Genomic DNA, 25,880 nt, shown 5'->3' with positions numbered 1-25,880 from the left:
AAAGTCCTTATTAATATGGCTGTGGTTTTGGTCCATTTAATATGCTGGAAACCAACCTCAGAGTCAGGGACATCAAATCATTTCATTTGTCACTCAATGTCAGTGTTTATTAGTGGACAGTCTTTTATTGCAACTGGTGTCGATTGTCATACACATTGTGTTAAAATGACTTATGGTTATCATTTCCTGTCCTTTGTCAGTTGTCTAACATGCTAGATAGATCCTCCTTAGTAGCTCACGTTTGTTTATCACTTGTATCCTGTTTCAGTGCCGCGGGTCAATGTGAGTAAGGAAACATATCCCTTCTGCAAATACAGTGCATCCCAGCACACTAAAACAAACATAAAAGCCTGTTAGCTGGATTGTCCGGAATACCCTTTAGTCATATTTACTTAAAGACAGAAACATCATATAAATGTTTGGAAGAAATGTGTTAAAATAGTAGAAGGATACAGTAAAAATACTAAGGTATATCCCTTTCTGGAGGTATCCACAGTAAATTAACACTGCAGAGAGAAGTTGTCACATTATACTACCTCAACCAAAAACAAGTGGAACATGTTTGGGTTTACGGGGACATAAAACTATATTACACAAGTCCTTTTTTAATTGCCCAGTACATATTGAATAATTACAAGGTTCAAATGGGGCATTTCCGAAACAGATGTGTCATAAAAAGGAGACAAACAAAGTGTGGCACTTAAACTTGCAGCTAAAAAACAAACCACAAACTTTGTGTGATGTCATTTCCAGTCAGGTACTTGAATATAACCCCCCATAAACCTAACCTATTAAAGAGAGAATTGACATGCAATTTCCCAAAGTTATTTTCTAAACATATTAACACTGTTGCCCCATTGTTCCTGCCTTGTTACTGTTACCTGCTAAATGTGATTATTAAATAGGTACTCAGTAACCTAGAAACGCTTGCGTGACCTTTATTTCTAGGTTCCTCTTTACAGACTTTATTTCTGCAATCGTTCTCCTCGTCTTCCCCTGCACTTACAGTACATACAGGTACCAAATAAGTATTTTATTGATACACTAGATATTTACACAGTAATATGCGGTCTGTAATCTAAAACCTTACCTAATTTATTGCTTTGGTTTCCTGTCATTGCCCGTCAAATGTTTGTTTTTACATTGCATATAGGGTTGGGTGTAATGTTGACATTGTAATAATTTGCTAAGAGTAGTTGCTGTAATGGAAATAACTAATGAGCATCCAGATAAACAATAAACAGATGTTATATGATACAATAAGGGTATAAAATATGCAGACATAATGTAACACCATATGAACATCATAATCATTAAGGAGATAACAAACAAAACACAGAATCCACTTAGTGTGATAAGGTCAGAATAAACAAGGCACAGGTAATTTGCTTTAATGACTGTCATAAGACAAATGAAATATATAAAAATACATTATAATATACAATATGTATATATAGAGATGCAGCACACAGCATTCAGAGCATCACGCTTCATTATCATAAGGATTCAGAGAGAATCAGGCCGGCCGGCAGCTGCTGGATGAGAGGCGGAGGGAGGGAGGGAGGGAGGCAGGGAGGGAGGGGATGCGGGGCTCGTTCACATAATAGCCGGCGGGTGAAGGCGTGGTGAGTGTGGCTCAATACGAGGCGAGTGTGAGAGCTACAGTACTACCGGGGGATGAACATGGACAGCGGCTGCACGGCGGCTCCCCTCCCTGGCAAAAGCAGCCGGGGAGAAAGCTGAACAGGCTGGGGGGGGTGATCAATATGCAAGGGAAGCTATACCTTATCAATACCTAACCAAGGATAAAAAAGGAGAGCCAAGGTAAGGCGATATGTGATGTGATGGAGCAGATTCAAACCCGCCTCAGTGAGCTGTGAGGAGACAAAGTAGACCCAGACAGATCCGGGGAGGGAGAGAGAGAGAGAGAGAGAGAGAGAGAGAGAGCATCAATGAAAATTTACAACCGCATGGGTTTGGCTCTCTGCAGCGACTTGGCGTGTTTGAGGGAGGTTTTTTTTTTTTATTATTTGACACATCTGTGTTGGTCGTGGGGCTCAGGTGGAAAACACCCATATACAGTAACAGTAGCACACAGTGGCACATTCATTGTTCTCCCTGCACAGTGGGAACTGGCCCTGAGGTGGGCTAGTCTCATTGTAGGATGCTGTGGACAATATTGCTGCTTGTAGTGGATATAAGATGGTATTATTGGATGTTTTTAAATTATAAAAAAAAAGGAGTGGTTTAAGCTATTTGACTGGTCTGAATGGAGACACGGGCTGTATAATGCATTGCATTTAGGTTGTGTGACTTGGTGAATAGTAAGGAAAAGAGGGTGTCCAATGCTTTGCCAAATTTTGTGGGGTGGGGTTTTTTTTGTGTTTAATCATCATTTTGTGTTTGCAATTTGTTGCTATGGTGACAACCGGTGATCCAGGCCAAGTCATGTCTAACAAGGACATTGGTTGTTATAGTTTTGGTGCAGGTAGGCCAAAGTATCATCTATTTTTCTTTTTAAATGTATTGTTCTTGATATCTATTTTTACTTTGACGGTAAAAACAAGGATGAGCCCTGCAAAGATTGACACTGACCTGCTGTGTTATCTCAGAGCCGAAGGAAGTGACACACGTGTGTATGTGTATTTAAAGCATCGGGCATTGTAAACAGGAATTGTTGTTGTGATGTTGGCGTCTGTATGACACACTTCACCAGTGTGAAACGTTGGTGCTCTTCCTATTTGTTGGAGAGGATGTCCTGTACCATTTATCACAACTGTCAACATCTTGGGGGCAATTTCTGACTTCAAACTCTTTTTATAGGGTCACTAAAGTCATGCTTCTGGTTAACTCCCTCCATACATATTCAACAGAATCAAAACTCAGCACACGATTGAATATACTTTTTCATGAACTGACTTGTTTGTCAGTTTGAGAGCCGAAAGAGGAAGGCGTTTGAAGCTGCTGAGAAATGTCTCAGCACTCAGTTGGCAACCATTCTTTTAAAAAAATCAAAGCCTCCCAAGACTTTCTGAGAAATGTGCTAAAGAGGGAGGGATCTATTTTTGGACAGGCAAGTAATCTTGTAATCATACACTTTACAGAGAAGGAATGAATCTGATGTATATGATACGGTGAAAGGAGAGCAGCATCGCTGAAGTGAAACAGGTTGGCATGGTATTCGGGGTCAGTACTTATTTTTAATCACGTGCAGCTTTCCTGAAAATCAAGACTGATTAATCCAGTTTCAACACATAACACTGCCCCTAGACATATAAATATAACTTGATTGAATCCCTGCCAATATTCCTATGAAGATAATGGTTTTCACTGGGCTGTAGACACGCTGGTTCTTCCTTTTGATTATGAAATTTGGTCATGTTCCATAGTTTTCTCCCCCCATTCACGTCCGTGCCTCAGTGCCTCGTCCCTCAGCACTGCAGAAAGTCACTGCAGCTCTCTGTAATGAAACTCTGCAGTTTTGTGATATCAGGAGTGCCAGTGGGAATAGCTGTAAAACCCAGGGAATGAGGGCAACTGGTGTTAAAGCTCTCATGATTGCTTTTAGACTTGTCTGTTTGTCCGTATGCTCTGTTGTGGGCTTTTAAGGTTTTTAAAATTCTGCACTGAGATGCTGGTGTTTGACAATTTGGGGGTTTTGATATATATGTTACCAGAGTATCTTATCTCTGATCATTAAAATTGAAGTTTCTTTGCACCTCCGGGTCAATCTGCCTATATGGACTGATCAAAAGAACACAAGTATCTTGGATCCAGGAACACATTTATAAACAAGGAATTCTAACTAAAGTCTAGATATCCCAACAAACACATTCATGTTCCCCATATGATGAACCTATTGAAATCATTTTGGAAACTCCATGGGCTTTTGCAGCACCACCTTCCAACCGAAGTGTAAACTTTGCACACAGAATAATAGCAACATAAAATACAGATTCCCATGAATTGCTGAGCACATTTCATGGATAAAAACGACTCTGCTTCTAATAATTGCCATGGCCTCTTTTTATAACCTTTAACTCTGATTCCTGCAGAGTTTGAACTCACTCATTTTAAGCAGCTTTAGACAAACGCTAAATGACATTCCCATTAGCCTCTGCCCTTTGTTTAACGCTAACTAGATCACTTTGTTATGCATGCTAAACTAAGGTAAACATTGTTCCTGCTAAAAGAGAGTATGTTCACACTGTCACTGTTAGCATGTTAGCTTTAAGCGTTTAGCTCAAAGCGCTGTTGTGTAAGTACAGCCTCAAAGACATGCTAGCATTGCTGCAGACTCTAGTTTTGGTTATATTAAACAATGTTTAAATGGCTTTTAAGGTTTTGCAACTGTTCATTTGACACAGATCAAATACTTTTGCAGGTTTGTTGAGATTTTACAGATCCTGAGCAGCGTTCAAGTCTAAAGGCATGAATGAAAATGCAAACAACTTTCCCTTTCTTTGATTATGTGGCAGCTTTTCTTCGTATTAACACACAGTCACAAATGTTCAAGGTCAGTTCTTATTACAGCAGCTGAAACTATATTAATGCAAGCACTATGAAGCTTTGAAGAAGAAATGTGACGGAAACTTTGATCTTATATATATCTAGGAAATGCAAACATCACTAAGGCCTAGGGCTGTGTAATTATACAATATAGTAATTTATTTTTCTTTCAATGGAATCATGTTGTGATTAAATCGTATATCGTTATATTCAATTAATTTGTCCATTTTGATCAAGAACATATTAACTTAAATGTCTCAGAAAATCTGAATTGATGCTGCTGATGGGGAAACCCCAGTAGTTGAATCAAACAATTTTCTTAATCTGATTACTCTGAAGGCATGTATGTAAACATAGTCAGTGTATAGCTGGGGTTATTTATTCATTTTTCTCTATAATTTCACATGAAACTGTTACGTTGATTTTTCACTAAAGTTCTTACTAAAATGAGAGTGAGTACTTTTCATCTGTCAAGTATTTAATTCACAAAGGAAAATAAAAAAAAATACACTTTACCATGTGGTTATTTTGTGTATACCATTAATTTATTCATTGAATTACCAGACAAATTGCTATATCGTGGATATATATTGCTATTGAGATATGAAATTAAATATCGGAATAGAAGATTTTGGCCATATCGCACACCCTTTCTAAGGCTAACTTGAATATTTGTACTTATTTAGCTTTTCTACTGCTAGCATTACAATCCTACAGACACTGATAGAAGCAGATTTGACCGCTGCCGTCACTATGCTAATGAAATATAGTCGTCTGATGTTGCTTCTTGCAGTTGTAGACAACAATGAGGAAATACATCACAATGTCATACAGCTTTTGTAGACGTCCTTTTGAACTTGTACTGCATTGTGACATCATTCGCATGAATCACTCCTCTGCGATTCGGCCCGCCCTTGTTTCACTGAGGTGTTGTGATATATAAATAAAACATGATATTCCTTCCTTATTTCATCATAATATCCTGAGCCTCATTGTGGTCATGAATATCCCGGATATCACAAACAGCCAGGCCGGTTGTCTTTGGGAGATGATGCTCCACAGATACCTTTTGACCACTGACAACATGAGTCATGATGAGATATCAGATGAGGTTTCAGATAATCTGTATCCTTCAGCCCACAGCCTCTGTAACCAGGGCCTCCTTCTCTGTACTCACTGTTCTGGGCAGTTTGGGCTTTAATGTGTTTTATTTATTGTTTATTGCACTGCCAATACGCCTACTAATTAAGCTTCCTCTCAGCGAGATGTCTTTAGGAGAACAAAGACTTTCTTCCCATAATGCATGGCCCTCCCAAAAAAATGACGATATCAGTTATTTCACAATAAAAAATAACTGTTAAATGATAAATCGTGAAGGTCTCTGTGTTGTAACCAGTCAGGGTCAGAGGTCAGCTAGATCAGCTACAGCTATTGTTACAACCTTGTAGAGGAACTGTAAAATCTCATGTACTAAAAGAACACATAACTTAGAGTGTTTCACTTTAACACCAGTGTATTGGATGTCACATCCTTGAATGCACAGGTTTTATTTTGAATTATTTTGGCTTCTTGTCTTTGTCTTAATGGGCCAATCCCGTCACTATAAATAATTTAGTGGTGTACAGGTGTTCTCATAAATAAATAAATAAATATCTAAATTAAAATCGTTTGGGAGTTTCTAAACTATAACTATTTCTGGCTTTGTCTGATTGCTGTGGGTGTCTTCAAAAAAGCATGTAAGCATAAAGAGCAGACACTGACTTGTGCGTGATACCAGCCTTCATCAATAATGCATGGAAACGGGAAACTGAGATAAGACGGGCTGCAGTCTGGACATGACATTTAACCAGTGTGACGTATTAAACACTGACAGCCAGTTTATTTAGGAGACAGATACATTCTCCTGTTACCTAATTGTACAGCTTTTACACTTGATATAAATCTTTTTATAAAATCGGTTATATAAAAATGGTTATTCTTTTTTTTTTTTCTTGTGAAAGGAGGTCACTTCTGCACCTTCTCCAAGTCTTCACTGTAGCACAACATGACAAGCTGTCTATATTTCAACATCAGGCTCCAGACTAGAGCCAACCACGCACCCTGCAGCGTCTCCGGAGAGACAAACACAAAGACTGACAGTTCTTTAACTCTTTTTTTTCAGTGCTTGTCTTAACCCCACAGGGTTCAAGGCTGGCCTTTTATTCAGGTTGAATAGGTTGTGTTTGGTTGAATAAACAGCGCTCTGATGACATGACTAATGATTATTTAGATTTATAGCAGTTAGGAGAGCTGCAGACATAAGTGAATTCATCAATCAACAGAAAATACATTTGCAACTGTTTAAGTTGCACTTTTCAATCTTCTGTTTCCAGCTTGTCCAGTGTGAAGATTGTCTTATGTGAGTGTAAAGTTGTTATCTTTGGAATGAGAAAAACAAGCTATTTGAAGATGTCTAGTTGAGTTTCCAGCATATTGTGATGAGCATTTTCCACCATGCTGTGACATTTAATCAGGGATGAACTTAATCATAAGTTGCAGCCCCAGTTGCTCATGCACATTGGTGATTATTTCGTATCCACCAGTTTAAAATACCAGCCTGTACTGGTGACATCTGTGTGTTGTGATGGAGAAACTGCTGGGTAAGTCAAGGTTGCTGGGCTGCTCAGTCAGATATAAATAGCAGTTCTTGTAGTGATTATAGCTCCCAGATGATTAATAGTGTTGATTCCTTAAACCCACGTCTCCTCCTCCCACTCACTTCATCTATATTGCATAAGTACAAGTCATCCCATCTCCCATCCCATCTTGTCTGCTGAGCTAATAACTGCTTATGAAAATTCCTAAGTGGAGCATGCTTGTTTAAGAGGCCATTTTCTCCACATGAATAACTTCACCACATAGAAGAAGAAAAATCCCTGCACCACCTAGTGGCCAATGTCTTTACTGTATGTGCCAGCCAGAGTTGTGTAATGCTACAGAGACAAATTGTTTGACCCCACCGTGATGCAGTCATAACTAAATCAAAGCTCAAATCAATGTAATAATGTGATTGCCACAAGCAGCCACACTCCAAATTAATTGAATTAATTGAATGTAACTTTTAATTTAGATCCTCAGGGACAGTTTATGACTGTGGCGAAAAAGAAAGACACATCATTCAGATGGTGTAATTGACAGAGTGCTCGTTAAAACATTACAGATGGTGTAATTCAAAGAAGTGTCCTGGTTTGTCCCATCCCCTTTCAGGAAGCATGGGCAATTTGTTTAATCGTTTATTTGTGTGGCAGTGTGAGAAAAAGAACTCATGAGAATGAGAGTGTGTGTAAAGTAAAGCCTCTTTGAGTTGTTTCAATCACTGTAGTACATTTTGTATCAAATCAATCGGTTAAAATGCACATCAAAAAGGAAACCAGAGAAACCTGAGATCCAGATTCCAACCTATTCAGCCACAGAACAGCGCACCGGTGCAATAAGTATCTCAAATGTCTCAGTAAATTCAGCTGACAATATAGACATGCTTAACCACCTCATATTGACCACTCGGGTTTCCTGTCTGACCCCTATTGTTCTTATTATGAAGCAATAAACCCTGTGGCCAGGATTCTGACTCAGCCCTCAGTCAGCTGTTGGTTTCTCATTAACTGGCTTCACTGTTTAAGCCGTCGCTGCACACAGCTACTCTAAGGCCTAGCTGCTCAGTCAATAAACCTGGATGGAACAAGTTGCCGGTTAATCCCTGTCGTCTGTTGCTGCTCAGTCAGAGCTAACAATTTCATGGTTTGGATCCATGAGGAGGCTCTTGTTAAAAGGATGAGGTCTGGTCAGGGATGCATCCACACCTGCACTCTCTCCGGAGAGGTTTACCAGGTACAGCAGCTGCTCGGTTCACGCCAAGTGTTAGAAGCTGTGATCAGCCTCATTCTGTCAGAGGAGAAGGCTGTTGAATCTGTCTGAAAAAAAGTGTTTCTTTTTTGTCTGAAAAAAAGTGTTTTTCAGTTTGTGAGCAGGTCTTGTTGTGAAACTGGTCAACCTCAATCTGTCATTTCTTACCAGCTATTTGATTTATCGGGCGTACGGTGCTCTCTGTGTCTCTTAGTAGGTCAAACTGATTGTGTGATGAGAATCATTGTTTGAAGGGCATTGTGGTCCAAAATGATCTTGCACCAACTAACCCGATTTGCTTCTTATCTTGTGATAACTACTACCTGAGAACTGGATTTAATGGATGCAGAATTTAGCCAGAGGTTTACAACTATTAACAGTTGCACAGTGGTTAAAACTTGATCTATTAATGTTTGATTGACTGGGGTGAACAGTTTGTGATTAGAAAGATATTAGCAGTAATGGAAGACATATTGAAATCTTATACTAAGTAAGAGTAGCAATAAAACAGCGTAAAATACTCCATTACAACTAAAAGTACGAAAAGAATACAAAATAAATGTTTTTACTATGCATGTGAATGCCTATATTACTACATAATATGCTATTTGATTTACAATTATAGTTGCATTCATGCCTGAGGCGCATTTTTATGTTGCCTCTGGTGTAAACTAATATTAATTACTTCATATATTGTGGGGTAGTTTAATCTGTAGAAATGCATTTTATTGTACATATTGATCATATGTTTTGTGTGTAAAATCTTATTATGCAAGGAGAGTAGTTGTTGAATAAATGAAGTGGAGTAAAAAGTATGATATTTCCAACTGAAATGTATTAGTAGCAGTAGAAGTACAGTCGAGAGTAAATAAACTTTCCACCACTGGATTTTTCTTTGATTAAATGTTGGAAAGACTGAGAGACTGAAATAGTAAAAGTTAAATGTGAAAAGTTCAAAATGGTGCAAATCCTTCCTTCGGTTGCTATGGAAACAAATCCTTTGGACAATGGTTTTATTGTCAAGAACAACGTCAATGTTTTTTTTCCTGTTTTTTACCACCAAGGCCTTTGCCCGGTACTGATCTTTACGACTCTTTAGGTACCTCACTGTTACAGGCCCTTATTATCAGGCCTTATGTGTGCTGTAGCTCATAGCTGTACAAACATTACCAGTACACCAGACCTGATGTCATTGTGACTTGTTATGATGAATAGCTTGCAATCCGTGTCACAAGCTTTGCACTTCCTCTTTTCATTTCCCTGCAGATGACCGAGGGCAGACTTTGCCAAGTGCAGCTGCTGGAGGACAGGAAGCTAGAGCTGCTGGTTCAGGTATGACTGCTCCCCACGTGAAGTGGGTATAATCAATGTTTTTATAATAACTATTGATATAATGGCCATGTATAAAAATGTGTAATATGTAACATCGGTTTCTAGTAGGAATGAACCCACAAAAAATGCTCAGACTCTGAAGTTACCCTCCACTTGAATTAGCCTCATTCTGCTCATTGTTTAGTTTTTTTGGATGCAACTGTACTGTTTTGGTTTACTGCCTTGTTTTACAAGTTGTTGTCAGCGAAAAAGCTCTAAACGCCCACTTTACACTACCTGCTCCGTATCTGCTAGGCGTGTAAATAAGCAGCTGTTTTGCTTAGAAGTTCTTTACTTAAAAGATTATGTCAGTGTTGTGTTCACATCTTGTTTCCTCTGCCCCCAGGTGTCCAGGTGACCTGTAATTGTAGTTAAAAAAAAAAACAGGATAATGTCATAGATATGTTTCTGTCATGTAATTATATACTGTATGTGGCATTTCAGTGGAACAACATTTGTAAAAAGGTTGTAAAGGAGGTTGGTGAGAAGGAACACCTTCCCTGGGTTAAGTTCCTGAGTATGTTTGCGCTCTAAATGATCTTTCAATCTTGCCTCTCTTCTGAGGGAAGGAAAATAATTTCATCAAGGATCTGAGATATATTTATCAGTTATATTACAATGGATGTTTATCTAATGTACACAATCTAATGATAACAACTAAATCTTCTCCCACAGCCTAAGCTTCTGTCCTACGAACTCCTCGACCTGGTTTCCTCGCACTTCAACCTCAAAGAGAAGGAATTCTTTGGACTTGCATTTTTTGATGACCAGTACGTAAATTGTTATATATATTTTTTTTCAAATGTGATTTACGGATGTCCATACATGATTGTGTGCAAAATGCAGCTTTCTCATGCTTCAGTCTGTTTGCTTTCACAGTGGTCAGCGTAAGTGGTTGCAGATGGACCGCAGAGTTCTTGAACATGACTTTTTGAAGAAGTCCGGGCCTGTTGCCCTAAACTTCCTGGTCAGGTATTAATAATTTTTTCTCATGCAAATCGTAAGATCTCCAGCAGGGAGCACTACTTTGTTGACATGAAGTATAGCTTTTAGCTGTGAACAAAATGTCCCAGGCAGTTCATATCCTGATTGTCTTATGTGTATATGTAAATATATATCATCAAATATATCAACTAGTGTCTGAAAAAGCTTAGATTGTGAAGTTTTTCTTTTTTTGCACGTTATCATAAACTGCCACTGTAACCAACACCTCATACCGCCAACAACAGCATCACTAGGAAAAGAAAGTGCAGATTAAGGATTTCCTATAATTAGTGGCAATGACACAGTGACAATAATCTATATTTAACCTTTTAAATTGTTGTGTGTGCATTTGCTTTTCTCCTTCATAGGTTTTATGTAGAAAACATAACACAGCTTAAGGACATCATAACGGTGGAGTTATTCTTCCTGAATGCAAAGTCTGCTGTCTACAATGTAAGTGTTTTTCTCTTGTTTTTGAAGCAATGAAAAATGATGCGGCAGGTTGTTTCTGCTCTCAGCAGCTCTCTGATGATTCACTGTCTCTGGACCCCTTGCAGCTCAGCAGACAATGGCCTCAGGGCACAGTTTTCCCACTCTGCTCGGCTGGAATGTAAAGTAGACAGTCTAAGAAAAATGAAAAAAAATAATGGGTGATCCTGAGAATAGGCAGAGGTTATTGGAGGGCAACACAGAGGGAGATTCTATGTTTAGATCTAAAAAGCTTTCTCCACATGGACCACATTTTCGTGCTCATTTATTTCCCATAATGATCTTTTATGTCTCTCAGGGATTTATAGAAGTGGAAAGTGACAACGTCTTCAAATTAGCTGCAAATGCTCTGCAGGTAGGTGCTTTTAATAGGCTCATATTCAAACATTAATTTCAGCATCTATAATCCCTTTAAAGCATGTAATCTGATAACGAGTATTTTTTTTTCCATCACCAGGAGGCAAAGGGAGACTACACAAGGTAAGTGCATATTATCAGCTGTGTTAGAAGTATTTAACAGCATCAGAGCACGTTAATGGTGAGCTTTTAACGAAGGCATTCAATAGGTCACAAGAAAAATCAATGGCAGTGTTATGCGAGGTTTACCACAGACTGCTGTGAAGCTTGCACCACGCAACTAATGAGTCTCATAGTGCTGATAGAAGTCAAGTATTGCAGAGCAGAGGCACCAAGAGAGCAACTGTTATCTGCCTTATGATATTATACATGCAGCGATCAGAGGGGATACTGCAGTCCTTTGTGCAGGTAAACACCTGGCTTTGACCAGCTGATGAAGTGTGATGGTTTAGGAATACAGACATCTTTGTTCACACAAGTCAATTCTTTATTGCTGACACTGAGGTCTTCTCCTCTGTGGTTGTTCTGGGATTTTAGGGGGATTTAAGCAACTTCAGGAGTTTCAATTCAAGTTTTAATTTCAGTGCTGGTAGGCCAGATTCAGTATCTTCTAACCAGAATTTTATTCCTGGAATGTGGAGAATGCAATCTGCACAAAATGTAATTGTTGTTGGTGTAGTATTAAGATCCTTTACTTATATCAAAAATGTAATAGCACAGTGTAAAAATACTATGTATTATCAACAAAATGCACTTATAGGATCAAACCGTACAAGTACTCCTTATGTAGAATGGGATGTGCAGCTGCTTGAGATTAATCTAATTTTAGCTACTGTATTCACTGCTGGGCAGTTATTCTTAGCTCTTCAAATTGTTCAAAGTAACTCCTGCTGTCAGAAAAATGCACTTCAGGGAAAACTGAGTTGCAGAACATTTGAAATGCTCAAGTACTTCAGACTTGTACTTAAAGACGGTAATTACCTCCCAATGATACTTGACTTACTTAACAAAAAAAGAAGTGCAATAAAGTAGACAAAGCTTGTCCACTCAAATTCCAAAACTGGTATTACAACTGTTTGTTTTTTCCATTTCAGTGATGAAAACACAAGAGCTGACTTGAAGAAACTACCAACTCTTCCTACCAAAGTCCTCAAGGAACACCCATCACTTGCATACTGGTACGCTTACAGAAAAAGCTTATTTTTCAAACTGTGCCTACAGTAGTGCCTGAAAAAAAAAAAAAAAAAACAGCAGCTAAAATACATCCATGCAGAATAATTTGATCTGATAGAGTACATCAGTTTAAAGCGTAAAAAGGTGTCCTCCTTGTTTGACATTGCAGTGAGGATCGAGTAATTGAACATTATAAACAGCTGAAAGGAGTCTCCAGAGGACAGGCCATTGTGCAGTAAGTATTGAAGAAAATGTTTCAACACTTGTAATTAGACGATTGCTATTAAGCATTAAGCACATTAATCTTCCTCTCACCTCCATTAGCTCTCCCTTCTCTCTGTCTCTCTCTGGCACTCCTTTTCTCATCATCTGATAGAAATCAATAGCTTCTCCTCAGTTGCAGTCCGGTGAATCACACTGATTCACTGGACAGGGGGGTCAAATTTCTATCTTTTCACATTTCCAAGGTAAAGCACATGCAGAAAAAATAAGCAGCTGGTTTTAATAAAAATTCTCTTTGTTCTAGGTATTTGACGTTAGTGGAATCGTTGCCCACGTACGGCGTGCATTATTATGAAGTAAAGGTAGGCCTTCTGCTGTGATTAATGGGAAATGACAGCTGTTGTGTCTGAAACTGAGTCAATCATCAAGCTGTGTTTCTTGCCTCTCCAGGATAAACAAGGGATGCCGTGGTGGCTTGGAATCAGCTATAAGGGTATCGGCCAGTATGACCTGCAGGATAAATTGAAACCTCGAAAGGTAAACATTTCCTGCTGCTCCCCCTCTAAAATGGCTGCTGCTATTTCTCTGCTTCGCTAATCCCACTGTGGACATGATAGCACAGGGGTAGGGATTGCTGCTGTTGCACATGGCGTGGTGAATCACCAGCACACATTCATGCATCATCCATTTCACTCCAACAAAGGCTGGGCTTCAGCTGCTGCAGCAGACGAGGCCAGACTTGTAAAATTGTATATACAGTCTAGAGTGCTCTCGCCCATAATGAGGCTTGTGAGTTTTATATGTGTGAGAATCAATCATACAATATGAACCTGCTTTTCTTGTTTCATTGGTATTGTTTTAGCGTGTGATTTGATTGGAGAAACACCCATGTGAGTGATCCATCAGCTATGTGGTCCAATCTGTGTCAGTCGTTCAGTGCAGCCCTGTTCTAGACGAGAAGGAAAGTTCAAAACAGTTCACATTAATTTACTGCCACTTTCTCCCTGTTCTAACCTGGTGATCGCTCGACATGGTGCAATCCGTATCTATGCCAGCTGTGTTCCAAAGGAATTGTGCAAGCAGCCGGTTGTGTGCAGGCAGCGGTGTGTTGTTGGAGAGGAGAAGAGGGAGTGAGCTGGTGATGTCAAGGATAAAGGGGCTGGGTTTGGAGCGTTATAACGCGTGTTCTGAGAATACCTGAGGAGACAAGTCAGGAGCTGACAGGAGAAGGAACAAAGTATGCGTTTGTGTTGATAGGCAAAGTTAGGGAGGATTAAATAACGTAAGGAACGGGACCTGTGAACGTCCATTGTACCGGTAAGACTGGATACTGCATTCTTTGAATGATTAGAAGTAATGCTGCAAGTTGACTGGGCTTTTGTTCTTTAATACACATTATGTATGTTCATCTAAGATATTGAACAACATTCAATCTCTAAAATGATCTATGATTTTTACCGTAAAACTGGGTGGATGATTGCCTGTCCATTCTTATGTTAACTTTGTAGCAGCATTGTGATACAAAATACTCTCCAAAGCAACCACATGTAGTATAGTTTTCTGTGCGCTGTCTGTGTCTAATTCACATCTTGGCCAGACACACAGTGAGTCACTGACCCAAATAGATTGTTCATATCTGGCTGTTGTCAGTGAGCACCTGGTTGATACGCAGATGAACGTGATGAACCATGGAAAGTGTTGCGATGAGTCTTTGTCTAATGTCCCGTTCTTAGCTTTCCAACACCTGCATTATTGCACATTTGGCATGCTGGGCGGCACAGACTTTAATGGCAGTTCATGTTACTGTCTGGCTTTTTTTTAATGACAGGTTAACCAAAACACCTGCTCTACTAATCTTTTTTTTCTAATAGTTTATGTGATGTCAGTCATGACGGTCGTGGCAGCAAAAATACAGATGGGTTTTGGAAATAAAACATTAACATTCACCAGGACTGAAGGCACAAATGGACACATTTTAAAGCCATTATCTATTGCCTTGCACCAACGCTCATCTCTCTGCATTTCAGGTTGTGGATTACAGAGCATAATATCCATTTCCCTAATCGGATATTTCTTATTTCTACCCTCAGCTTTACCAGTGGAAGCAGCTGGAAAACTTGTACTTCCGGGAGAAGAAATTTGCTGTAGAAGTTAACGATCCACACAGGTGAGCAGCAGGAGATTTTTCTTTGTAAACTGGATATAAATTAATCTATATGTTGTTTTCATTTTTCTTGTGCTTACAGTTGCTTAGCTTCTATTGAGTCTCTCTCTTTAGCGAAAATAGAATATTTACATCACTGTTGTTTCTAATTGTAATTGAATAAAACTTTATCCCAACCTGTGATTTCTTCTCGGGGTTGTTTCTTGCAACAGGAGAGCCGTAACCAAACGCACCTTTGGGCAGACTGGCCTACTCATCCACACGTGGTATGCCAGCCATTCTTTAATCAAAACCATTTGGGTCATGGCTATAAGCCAGCACCAGTTCTACTTGGACCGAAAGCAAACCAAAGTGAGTGTCGGTCCAAAACTACATCCCTTTTAATACTTGCCTTTAATACCATCCACTAATCTTTGTTGTACATTTTCTTTGTGAATTCTTTTAGACTAAATTAGGAACAGCAAGAAGTGTGGAGGAAATTGCCATGGATCTCACCGAGCACGGAGGAACAAAAATAAACAGACTGGGTGACGCGGGTCTGAAGAAAAACTTAATAACAGCCAGCAATGGGAGCCTGGTGTCTACAGGTAGGTTTTAAGTATTTCAGTTCATGAAGCAAGAGTCTATTACATTTTCTTTCTCGAGTTATTATTTCAGATCATATTCATGCTCCCAGATTTCTGTGCCTAGGCTATGAAGAATAAACACTGAGCTGTTTATGTATCAAAAAGTAAAATATGTGGTAAAAAGTCAGCTCACAGTATGTCCTTTTTGGATGCATGCTATGTTGGCAAGAATAGTAAGAGTTTTGTTTCACAGGTTCTGCAGACTCTGAAATGAGTGAAGAACAGAAGAAAGAGAAACTCTCTGAACTGAGAAAAAAGGAACAGGAGATCCAAGATATTTTGGCCAAGAAAACAAAAGAGCTGAAGAAGATTTGCTTGAGAGAGGCGGTGAGAAGATATTTTTAATAACACTTCTTTAGCACCGGTACTATATTTTTCCCTCGAAACAGCCAAATTCAGCAGCCGCAACTGCTATTATTAAGATTGATGTTTTCTGCTGTTCAGTTTAGCTCAAACTGCTCAAAGTATTTAGGGGACATGTTGTTTTGTGTTTTTTTTTAGGAGCTTACTGGCAAGCTGCCAAAAGAGTATCCCCTCTCTTCAGGTGAAAGAGCGCCACACGTCAGACGGCGAGTTGGCACTGCTTTCAAGTTGGATGACCTTTTCCCCTACAATGAGGTCCGTATTTTAATTATCTGTCTGTATCATGTACGTTAAGTTCATATATTTTCGTTTTTGGGGATTAAAACATACGTTTGATTAAAAAACAAATGACGAACTAACAATGAATTGTTCCTAATAACAAGTTTATTCTGTGTAGCAATAAACCTCATATATCTTATTCCTTTGTGCAATAGAGCTCTATTATTTTCCAAAAGCTATTAAAGCAACATCCTTGATGCTACACTGTGGTTAAAGCTAGGGTTGGTTATCTTTTAGGAAAGTATCTAGAAAAATAAAACTATATTTTTTTTAATATCCAATTTTAAATATTTACCACTTTTAGAATTGAGTGAACTGTTGGTTTTGATCTTTTCATGGAATTTGTTGACAACACAAATATATAACATCGTCTGCCTTGTCCTTTACAGTAAGTGCACTCTGTTACTAATTTACAGGACATTGTAGAATTGCACATATAGTGTTTTTAAAAATATCATCTATTATGTCGACTAGATGTGAAGACCTTATCAGATTTACTCTTTCAAAACAAAACAGGTGAACATAGTTTAATCAGATAATAACTACTATGTGTAGTAGAGTTACTAATTGTTATGTCTGGGGATGTGATGCTTGTGTTTTGCTGCAGGATCCGATCCTGAGGAACCTGGAGAGCAGATTTGCCCTGCAGCAAAAAATTGTGGAGGCGGCTAAGAAGCTTGCAAACGAGCCAGAACTGTGCAAAACTGTCAAGAAGAAGAGGAGGAGAAACTGTTTGGATGCCATGCACAGACTGCAGCAGATAGAGGATGAGATGAACCAGTACAGAATCAAGAAGGGGAAAAAGCCCACACAGCGGGCCTCAGTGATCATTGCAGGTATGACGCCTGTTAATCGGTGGTACTGTATTATCATTCAGATATATTATAACAGTAAACATGGAGTTATTTTTCTCTCTCACCAGATGAACTTATCCGTTCAGACTGTAGCTCTTTGTCTAGTCTCCCGCTGGATGATGGTGAGTCAGACAACACACATTCTGGTGAAATAAAAATCAACTGACCTTTATAATTATGACAACTTTTGAAAGAGTGAGCGTCACAGTTTCGTTACTGCGGGTTGCCTTTGTTTGTATTCAGATGACTCAGACGGTGTCAGTCAGAGGCCGCGGTCACGGTCGGTCCAAGGCTCCCCTCAGCTCAGTCCGATGCGATCGCTGGGAGTAGAATATGATGTGCAACGACAGGGATCACCGAGGGAAAATCACCAGAACAAGAACCACAGCAGGTGTGGAAAGAGTTTTCCTTCCTCTGTATAGCGTGAGGTGTAACTTGTTTCGCAACTTTCAATTTTGTTGAAAAGCTGTTCTTGGCTTTAAAAAAAAAAAAAGTAATGATTTGGCAGAGACTTCACTATATGCTTTGTCATGCATGCTCATTCCTTTCCTCACATCTCATCCCTTTTTCTTTTTTTGATCCTCTCCACACCCTTTTAGATTAGCTTTTGAAGGCCAGGATGCTTCCCACTATTGCCAGAACCCAAGAGAGGTCTCCTCCACCCACAGTAGTCCCTATAAAACCCTTCCCAGACCTCCTAGAGATCCACGCAGCATGCCTCCCACCCCTGTTATGACCCGCAATGCCTACAGCAGTAGCCAGCTCAGGTTTGAACACTTCTCAACCTTATCCCAACTTCTTTCAAATCCCTAACCTTTATTTTTACAAATAAATCCAGAAATATCATACCATAATTGACTTTTTTAGGAGACCGTTTAAAAGTTGTGTCCCTTCTCCAGGTCCGAGGGGTCTACTCATTACTTCAGGCATCGCAGCGGAAGTCTGGAGTCGCAGCCTCAGCTAAGAAAAGACACAGACTCAGAGAAGCCCATATTTATCTTGTCACCAGCCCACCGCAGCAACAGCACAGAGGTGTTAGAGGACTGCTCTTCTTACACCAGCCAGTCCAGTCTTGACTACTGCGGGGCGGCCAACTCCCACTACAGTACACTGGACTCCCGAACCTCAACCATGCATCGTCTCCACAGGAAGGTGGAAGTGTATGGAAACACTGGGAGTATGCCCAACTTGGTCCAGCACCATTCTGGTTCTAGTTATTCATGTGACAACTCAACACACTATGCACCCAGTGCCTACTACGTCGCCGGCTACCCCTGCCCGGACATGGAGCCTTACGCTAACGGTGCCTACGTGTATGAGAATGAAGTAGAAGGCCACTACAACGTCAACCCTTCCTACCAAATTAATGGGTATCATGGACATGACAGATTCAGGAATTACAGCAGTGAGAGGGCAGATAATCTCTCCCAGAATCCCTACGCAACTATGAGGCCGCCGCGGAACAGAGAGGGGCCCAGAAATGAGCTGTTGGCCAAGAACATGCAGAAGGCCCTGGTGGCGGAGCATCTGAAGGGCTGGTACCACCGAAGCAGGGTTCCCAGGGATGGTGGGAGGGGGATGCTGGCCGGATACGACTTCGACAGCGGCTCTCAGCTCAGTTTGGGCTACCAGACCATGCCAGCAGCGTTCAGCCACTCCAGCAGAACCACCTCCTTTTCATCAGGTGAGATGACATCTTTGAGCAGTTTAACATAGTCAAATGTATTGGCGTAGGAAAGAAAATCATAATACAATAACATTATACAATAACACTCCTCCACCATGCCTTAATGAGCTGCTAATCCACCCATGGCTATTTTATTTAGGTAGGATTCACTGGAGAGTTTCCCTTTGGTGTGACAAAAGCTTTTCCGGGATTAAAAAGAATAGAAGGAGAGACTTAGTCACAGTTTGTTCCCTTAAATATATTACTATTACGTTCACATACTTACAGTCAGTCATTACAGTCACAGAGCAACACGTTTTTGTTATCTGAAAGATTAATGCTTCGTGGTTGACTTACTACTGATCTAAAGGAATTCCCAGAATCGTCAAACTTAAAAATAACTTTTAACTGTTGCCAAGTTTTGGCATTATTTCCTAATCCAAATTACCAGAAATGACTTATCTACTTCTTCATTTCAATATAGAGGGATATACATGATGATAACAATTGGGTTTAAATTTAGGGAAAGGGGTTGAAAGTACTTTTATTCGATATAAAAGATGCACAAACTTGTACTTATAATTTGTTAAAATGGTATTTAAAAAGTTTGTACGTCTTTATAATCATGAATCCTGAAGTTTCTATTGAAAGTGGCAGCAAACGCACTGTAATAACATCATGCCATCATGTGAAGGGTAATTGTTTGTTTTGCAGTTGTGATGTTGAACTTGGCATTTACTTCTGAGCTCCACGCCAACAACAGCTGAGTGTTTTTGCCTTTTGTCTTGTTTGCAGTGTCCTCAGTGGAAAGCTCGGGTAACTGGCGCAACCAGCTGGCAGTCGGCCTGACGGACTACGACACACCCGACACGCCTCAGTACACACACCCTGGAGCGCCTGCCTCTCCGTACAACCGCAGTCCCTCACACAGCAGGTGAGTGATGCACTTCGCTACATCTACACACTGAGCTGTGGATTCAAGAGGAAGTGAGTCAATAACAGACAACTGGGGGCTATCTCAGTTCAATTATGAGTGGAATTTTATATTAAAATGCTGATTGCTATCTTATGGGTACAAAAATGTGTCTGCTAATGTCCCCCATCGATGCTCTATGACAGGTACAGATGTCAGTGACACTCATGTTTACTGTAATGCATGTTGCAGTTTAAGTCTAACAACATTGTGTTTCTCTGCAAAGAGGTTTTATCTATCTGAAACTACTGAGCTCTTAAAACACCTAACCACGTGGACCGTCTCTCTTTCTTCCTGCCTTCCCTCCTTTCTTTCATGACTTATGATTAATGCTCATGTGTACAGATCTACTCCAGAAAAAAAAGTGTCTGACCCAATGCCTAAAAAATCTGAGTCAGTTGAGTTGGTTGGCTCTGAGGCCACTAGTACAGCTGAACCATCAGACAACCGATCTAGCACTTAAGGGTGAGACCGAACACAGCGGACTGCTTTGTGTCGTGTTGCCAGTCATCTCCATTTTGACGTCCCGTCTTCATTCGTGTTTCACGCCTGCGTAGCATATTTAATAAAACATCCATCCTTTTCATATTGTGATCTGTCGATGATTTTTTTCACTGCGGCGCTTTTGTATTTGCACAATAATGTTTCAGTCATTATATTGATGATTTCGCACCTGACCTACAGCAACTGTCTAATCATGTGATGAAAAGAAAGAAAAAAATACTAAAAGTCGACAGCAGGCTGGTGGCTCCATGCGGCTGTACTTAGGCAGAGCAGTGCTTTGTGCTAAATGCTAACATTAGCACGCTTACATGCTCACGATGACGGTATTAACATGCTGATAATTAGCATGTGCAATGTTAGCCTGCTTACATTTGCTCATAAGCACTAAACTAACTAAACAAAATACAGGTGAGGCTGATGGGAATGCCATTAGTTTTGCAGGTATTTAGTCATCACACCAAATATTGGACAAACCTCGTGGTGGCACCAGAGGAAAAGTCAGGGGATCACCGAAGATCGAAGGTTTTCATCATCCAGGGACAATGGATATCAGAATCAAATTTCATGGCAACCCAATCTATAGTTGAGATATTTTGATTGAGACAAAAGTCCTACTTTTAAGAAGCTAGCATGTATAAAAAATTGGAAGTTACTATTTTACTCCATAAAGCCAAAGTCAAGTTGCATGCCTTTTCACTGTAGTGCATTTCCATTTCCATTCCCCATTGTTTTTCCACATAGTTCAGTCATTTGTTCTTTGTTCTCAAACAATTAAACTATAATATATTTGACATTTTCTTCTTTCACTGCCTGTACAGATTTCTCCTGGATGGAAGCTACATGAGCATCCGCTGAAGAGGACCAAACCAAACTTTGGCACAAATAAAGCCATGGACAGCAGCACATGAAGGGGATGAAGTTGGAACTCTTGTTGCTGCCATAACCTTTTCTTGGGAGATGATCTGTCTGTTAGGTTTTGGCGGAGTCTATGTGTAACGCTGTCCTCATGTTAAAGCAACCTCTGAACACAGTGATGACACTCTTGAATGACTTTCCCATGTGCCTTGGATTGGATGAATTGTACAGGCAGATGAGAATGTGTCAAGGAACTCTAAGATGTTGCACAACCACACTGGATTCAAACCCTATTGTGTTTTAAAGATGGAAAAAAGAGGCAACTGGTTTTTACCGAAAATCCAACTCTGTGTATTTTAACAGGAACTATCTTCTGCCTTATACAAAACAGTAGGTTATAGGATAAAAATGATTTTCACCACTTCCATCTCAGTAAAATATGATCTAAAATAGACTTAAATATTACATCCAAATTGAAAACGAAGCTTGAACATTTTCACAATGGGACATTCCATTCATTAGAGCAGACTATTTCCATTTATTTCTTTCGTTAGACTTTCAATCAGAATGAATTTTGTCAATATTGTTTATAGAACCATTTGTCTTTGTTGGTGGCGTAATGTGTTTTAAAATGCATGGTGAGAATATCTTTTTATTTTTTTTTTTTAATATAGGAACTTCTTTTTATATTAACAGAAGACCACTGCCGTGAAAACCATAATATTCATGTCTCGTAGTTTGTTTCATACATATTTGTACAGTCAGTGTGTAGGTATATGTTGTTAGATGTTGTCATAAAATATTTTCCACTGGGAACAAGGATGTGAATAAATAAATGTGTGACACATAGAAGGCTGTTGTCACTTTCTCTGTGGCTGGTAAACAACCAGTTCGGGTTCTGTCATTGAATATGTGGGTACGCTTTAAAGGAGTAGTTCAACTTTTTGTCGGTTTGTGTTTGTTTTCATAATGGAATTAGATGATAAGATCATCCACACTCTGTCCATTAAAACATGGAGCCACAGCCAGTTAGCTTAGCTTAGCATAAATTCTATTAAAAGGGGAAGCATCTGGCTTGGCTCCGTCTAAAGGTAAGCATATTTTCCAAAATGTCAAACTATTCCTATAAGGATTTTACATCTTCTTTAGATTAAACTTGAATTTTCAGGGTGCCAACAAATTCCTGCTAGCTTTGTATCAAACTGAGGCTTGAGTCGTAAAAAACTACAACTGATAATATCCATTTCCCTGATGACAAAATACTTCTTAATTTCCTCTCTGACTTTATCTCATGTGTTTGTTGTGCAGCACTTCAGAGCTCTGGGAGGAGCTCTGTGTGCAGACTAGACTTTACACGCATCACCCCACCATCCCAGCACCTGCTGCTGTCAATCCTACACTGTCCTTTGCCTGAAGCAACTGTCATCCCAAAAGATCCTGATGGCCAGGCCAGCTGGGTTTAGGGGCTGAAAGAAGAATGTAAGCATGTCTCCCCGCTTGTGCTGTTACTTAAATATCTTCCATGCAGTTCACAGGGTTTAATTTTAGACTCCACATGCGGCAGGAGCAAACGGTGCCCAGCTGAAGTCAAAGTCAGAGGCTTCTCGGTTTGCTCTCTCCTGAGTCATAGATTGGACAGAAGTTATCCTACCTTTTTGATATCGACAAAAGAAAGAAGTTAGGCAAATATGTCAAACAGTAACGACCTTGAGGATCTCAATGAAGAGGATATTGACGAGGATGAACTCCTTGCTATGCTTTCACCGGAGGAGATAAAGGAGCTCCAGAGTGAGATGGATGTTATTCTCGACCCAGATGAGAGGGTACCGGTGGGACAGAGACAAAAGGACCAGACGGAGAAGCCTCCGACTGGGACGTTCGACCACAGATCCCTGGTTGGTTACCTCTACTGGGAGAAAGAGTCCAACCGTATGCTTGAGGAAGAAAGAGTGCCTGCTACTCTGCTGCCCAGTGAGGTAAGAGGTCAAACTCTTAAATATTTGTGCAAAAAAACTATTTGGAATAATTATATTTCTTTAGAAACCATAACCCTTTACATGTCAAATGTTACAAAACATTTTGTTTGGAAAAAGCACAATTCTAACCTTGTTCTGATGTTTTTTTTCATCAGAAAACTTTGAGGGAGGAAGCTGAGAAGAAAGACGAAGAAGAAGATGTGGAATATGAAATGATAGAGGAAGTCATCGAGGAAGAAGTTGTTAATGGTACAGATGGAGAGGAAATGATAGAGATTATTGAGGAAATTATTGAAGAGGTTGATGAGAGGGATGAAAAGGACAAAGGGGTGGATGTTAAAGACAAGGAAGGGTTGAAGTCACCTGTGATCACAGACAAACATGAAAATACTAACAAACATGTAGATGCTCCAGACACCAACACAGAAAAAGTCCAAGAAAACAATACAGATGACAATCGGCCTTTACCAGACACAAAGCAGAAGAGTGAGAACGAAGCCCCAGAACACAAAACATCACAAGTTGAAGAGAAAGAGGAAATTAAAACTACCGAATCTTCGCTTCCCAGAGGGAAAGAGGCCTCAGAGGAGCCAGAGATAAACGAAACAATCTATAAGCTCCCACAGAAAGAAGAGAGAAAAATTAACAAATTAAATATTCCAAAGCTGGCATTCAATAATATAAAAATGACATCAAGACCCTCAGGAAATGAGACAAACTTGGAGTCAACACTCGACAAAATCCGCAACAACAACCCTTCGATCACCGAGGTCAACCTCAACAACATAGAAAACATTCCCAAAGAGATGCTGTTAGACTATGTCAACGCCTTGAAGAAGAACAAACATGTGAAAACCTTCAGTATCGCCAACACCGGTGTTGATGAAAACATTGCTTACAACTTGGCCAACATGTTACGAGAGAATCGCGGCATTACGACTTTGAATATCGAATCCAACTTCGTCACCGGAAAGGGCATCGTGGCCATCATCCGCTGCCTCCAATTCAACGAGACCCTCACAGAGCTGCGTTTCCACAACCAGAGGCACATGTTGGGTCACCATGCGGAGATGGAGATCTCACGCCTGCTCAAGTTCAACAACACCCTCCTGAAGATGGGCTACCACTTTGAGCAGCCGGGGCCCAGGATGGTGGTGACCAACCTTTTGACCAGGAATCTGGACCGCCAGAGGCAGGTGAGGAAGGAGGAGCAGAGGCAGCAGCAAGTGAAGGAGCAGAGGGAGCTGATGCAGGAGTATGAGAACAGTCTAAACCTGCCTCCTGGTTTACTTGAGATGCTCGGCTACATACCGCCTCTGGAGGTCCTGCAGGAGCACGGGCTCGTCCCACCCTCGTCAGAACCGATCGCTGTACCGCAACCGCGACAGCAGACGGCGCAGCCAGAGCCTCAGAAGCAGCACAAACACAAGAGCGCTCCCAAGCAACCCAGCGCCGAACCGACAAGCACATTGAAGGACGTCCAGCTGAAGAGGACTCCCAAGAAGCGAGACCCTTTTCTGGACCTGGACCCGAGGGATAACAGGGGACCAGGGCGGGCGAGTTTCCAACTGAGGAAGACTCCCAGAGGGAAGGATGTAGGCAGTGTAGCGTTGACAGAAGCAGAAGAAAAAGCTAACCTGACTGACGTGATTAAGACTTTAAAGCCCGTCCCTCGCAGGCGATTGGCACCTAAGGTTGACGTCACGCCCCGTGATCAGCTCCTCGGTGAGATCAAAAAGAGCGGCGTGGCCTATCTCAAATCTGTGAGTATCCAAGAATTTGTACAGTGAGATCAATCAAGTCTGGATCCTGCACTTAGGAGAACTAACAGTTGCTTAGTCAGGTTTCTTGACTGATAGAAAGGGTTACTATTATCGGTGTTTCGGCTCTCAAAACACAAGAGCATTTATTGCATATGAATGTATTAAATTATCTTACAGCTTATAAGGTGTTCTCTATAATAACTTTACACCACTGCGCTAGAAAACCGATGTCATCTTTTCATTCTCTCCTTTGTTGCTGCTTGCAGGTGCCGCTCCCTAAAGTCCTGGAATCAAGTGAAACGAGTCTCCTCTGAGGCTGCAGCATCAGCTGTTTGTTCTCTTCACCAGACAGTGTGTTTATTTTACATCTATTCTCAGATCAACTGTGCAAAATGAGACTCAACTTTCATTACACACAGAAAAATATTGGCTGGTTGCTGTTCAACTCTTGAGTTGCTGTCAAACTAAATGCTGTTGTTTTTGGGAGGTTGTAACAACAAAGGTATAAAAATTAAGAAGACCCTAAATTCAATTGGCATTCAAATGTAAGACCTCTTTCATAATTTGCTATTGCCATTCATATATTTCTTAACATGGTGTGCTATAAAATAGTTTTTTAGAATTGGTTTGTTTGTTTTAATGTTGGATCATTTATTTTTGGAGCAAGCTTGTTCCCCATATTTGCATTTTGCTATAAAATAATCTTACACCCTTTGCCCGGGGATTCTTTGTCTTTCTTTCTTTCTTTTTTTTTTTATTAAAATGGAAAAGCTCTTAGTGCCACACTTAATGCATCCCCAGGGAATCCTTGCTGGTTCTTGCAGTTGCTTTTTGCCATTTCTCTTAAAGTTGCAGATATGAAAAAAGACA

At 40.2% G+C, this 25,880-nt stretch overlaps 2 protein-coding genes across 3 annotated transcripts; both read left to right on the top strand.

The window, feature by feature from the left end:
• The first annotated feature begins 1,734 nt into the window (after positions 1 to 1,734).
• Positions 1,735 to 22,113, top strand: frmd4bb (FERM domain containing 4Bb). 2 transcript variants are annotated; one of them, XM_054609141.1, is made up of 23 exons: positions 1,735 to 1,824; positions 9,658 to 9,723; positions 10,438 to 10,532; positions 10,642 to 10,734; positions 11,115 to 11,199; positions 11,534 to 11,590; positions 11,693 to 11,715; positions 12,687 to 12,770; positions 12,935 to 13,000; positions 13,292 to 13,349; positions 13,438 to 13,524; positions 15,078 to 15,154; positions 15,364 to 15,502; positions 15,597 to 15,738; positions 15,971 to 16,104; positions 16,279 to 16,395; positions 17,027 to 17,255; positions 17,342 to 17,395; positions 17,517 to 17,664; positions 17,873 to 18,040; positions 18,173 to 18,957; positions 19,735 to 19,873; positions 21,235 to 22,113. In XM_054609141.1, the coding sequence occupies exons 2-23, from the start codon at positions 9,658 to 9,660 to the stop codon at positions 21,269 to 21,271; spliced, it is 2,883 nt and encodes a 960-aa protein (XP_054465116.1). In that variant the 5' UTR covers positions 1,735 to 1,824; the 3' UTR covers positions 21,272 to 22,113. The 2 variants fall into 2 exon arrangements, with proteins under 2 accessions (XP_054465116.1, XP_054465118.1); XM_054609143.1 differs by lacking the exon at positions 17,873 to 18,040.
• Positions 22,114 to 22,751: 638 nt separating this feature from the next.
• Positions 22,752 to 25,714, top strand: lmod3 (leiomodin 3 (fetal)). Its single transcript, XM_054609738.1, has 3 exons — positions 22,752 to 23,247; positions 23,403 to 25,010; positions 25,277 to 25,714. The coding sequence occupies exons 1-3, from the start codon at positions 22,960 to 22,962 to the stop codon at positions 25,322 to 25,324; spliced, it is 1,944 nt and encodes a 647-aa protein (XP_054465713.1). The 5' UTR covers positions 22,752 to 22,959; the 3' UTR covers positions 25,325 to 25,714.
• The last annotated feature ends 166 nt before the right edge of the window (positions 25,715 to 25,880 follow it).

This window comes from Anoplopoma fimbria, chromosome 12 (assembly GCF_027596085.1).
Source record: "Anoplopoma fimbria isolate UVic2021 breed Golden Eagle Sablefish chromosome 12, Afim_UVic_2022, whole genome shotgun sequence".
NCBI lineage: Eukaryota > Metazoa > Chordata > Actinopteri > Perciformes > Anoplopomatidae > Anoplopoma > Anoplopoma fimbria.
This window is presented reverse-complemented; position numbering and strand designations above follow the sequence as displayed.

Bases quoted from the DNA above. Each gene is read 5' to 3' on its own strand.
- frmd4bb (XM_054609141.1), top strand. From the start codon at position 9,658: ATGACCGAGGGCAGACTTTGCCAAGTGCAGCTGCTGGAGGACAGGAAG. The intron at 11,716-12,686 runs GTAAGTGCATAT...TTTCCATTTCAG, and splicing joins GCAAAGGGAGACTACACAAG to TGATGAAAACACAAGAGCTG. The intron at 17,396-17,516 runs GTGAGTCAGACA...GTTTGTATTCAG, and splicing joins TAGTCTCCCGCTGGATGATG to ATGACTCAGACGGTGTCAGT.
- lmod3 (XM_054609738.1), top strand. From the start codon at position 22,960: ATGTCAAACAGTAACGACCTTGAGGATCTCAATGAAGAGGATATTGAC. The intron at 23,248-23,402 runs GTAAGAGGTCAA...TTTTTTCATCAG, and splicing joins CTACTCTGCTGCCCAGTGAG to AAAACTTTGAGGGAGGAAGC. The intron at 25,011-25,276 runs GTGAGTATCCAA...TGCTGCTTGCAG, and splicing joins GCGTGGCCTATCTCAAATCT to GTGCCGCTCCCTAAAGTCCT.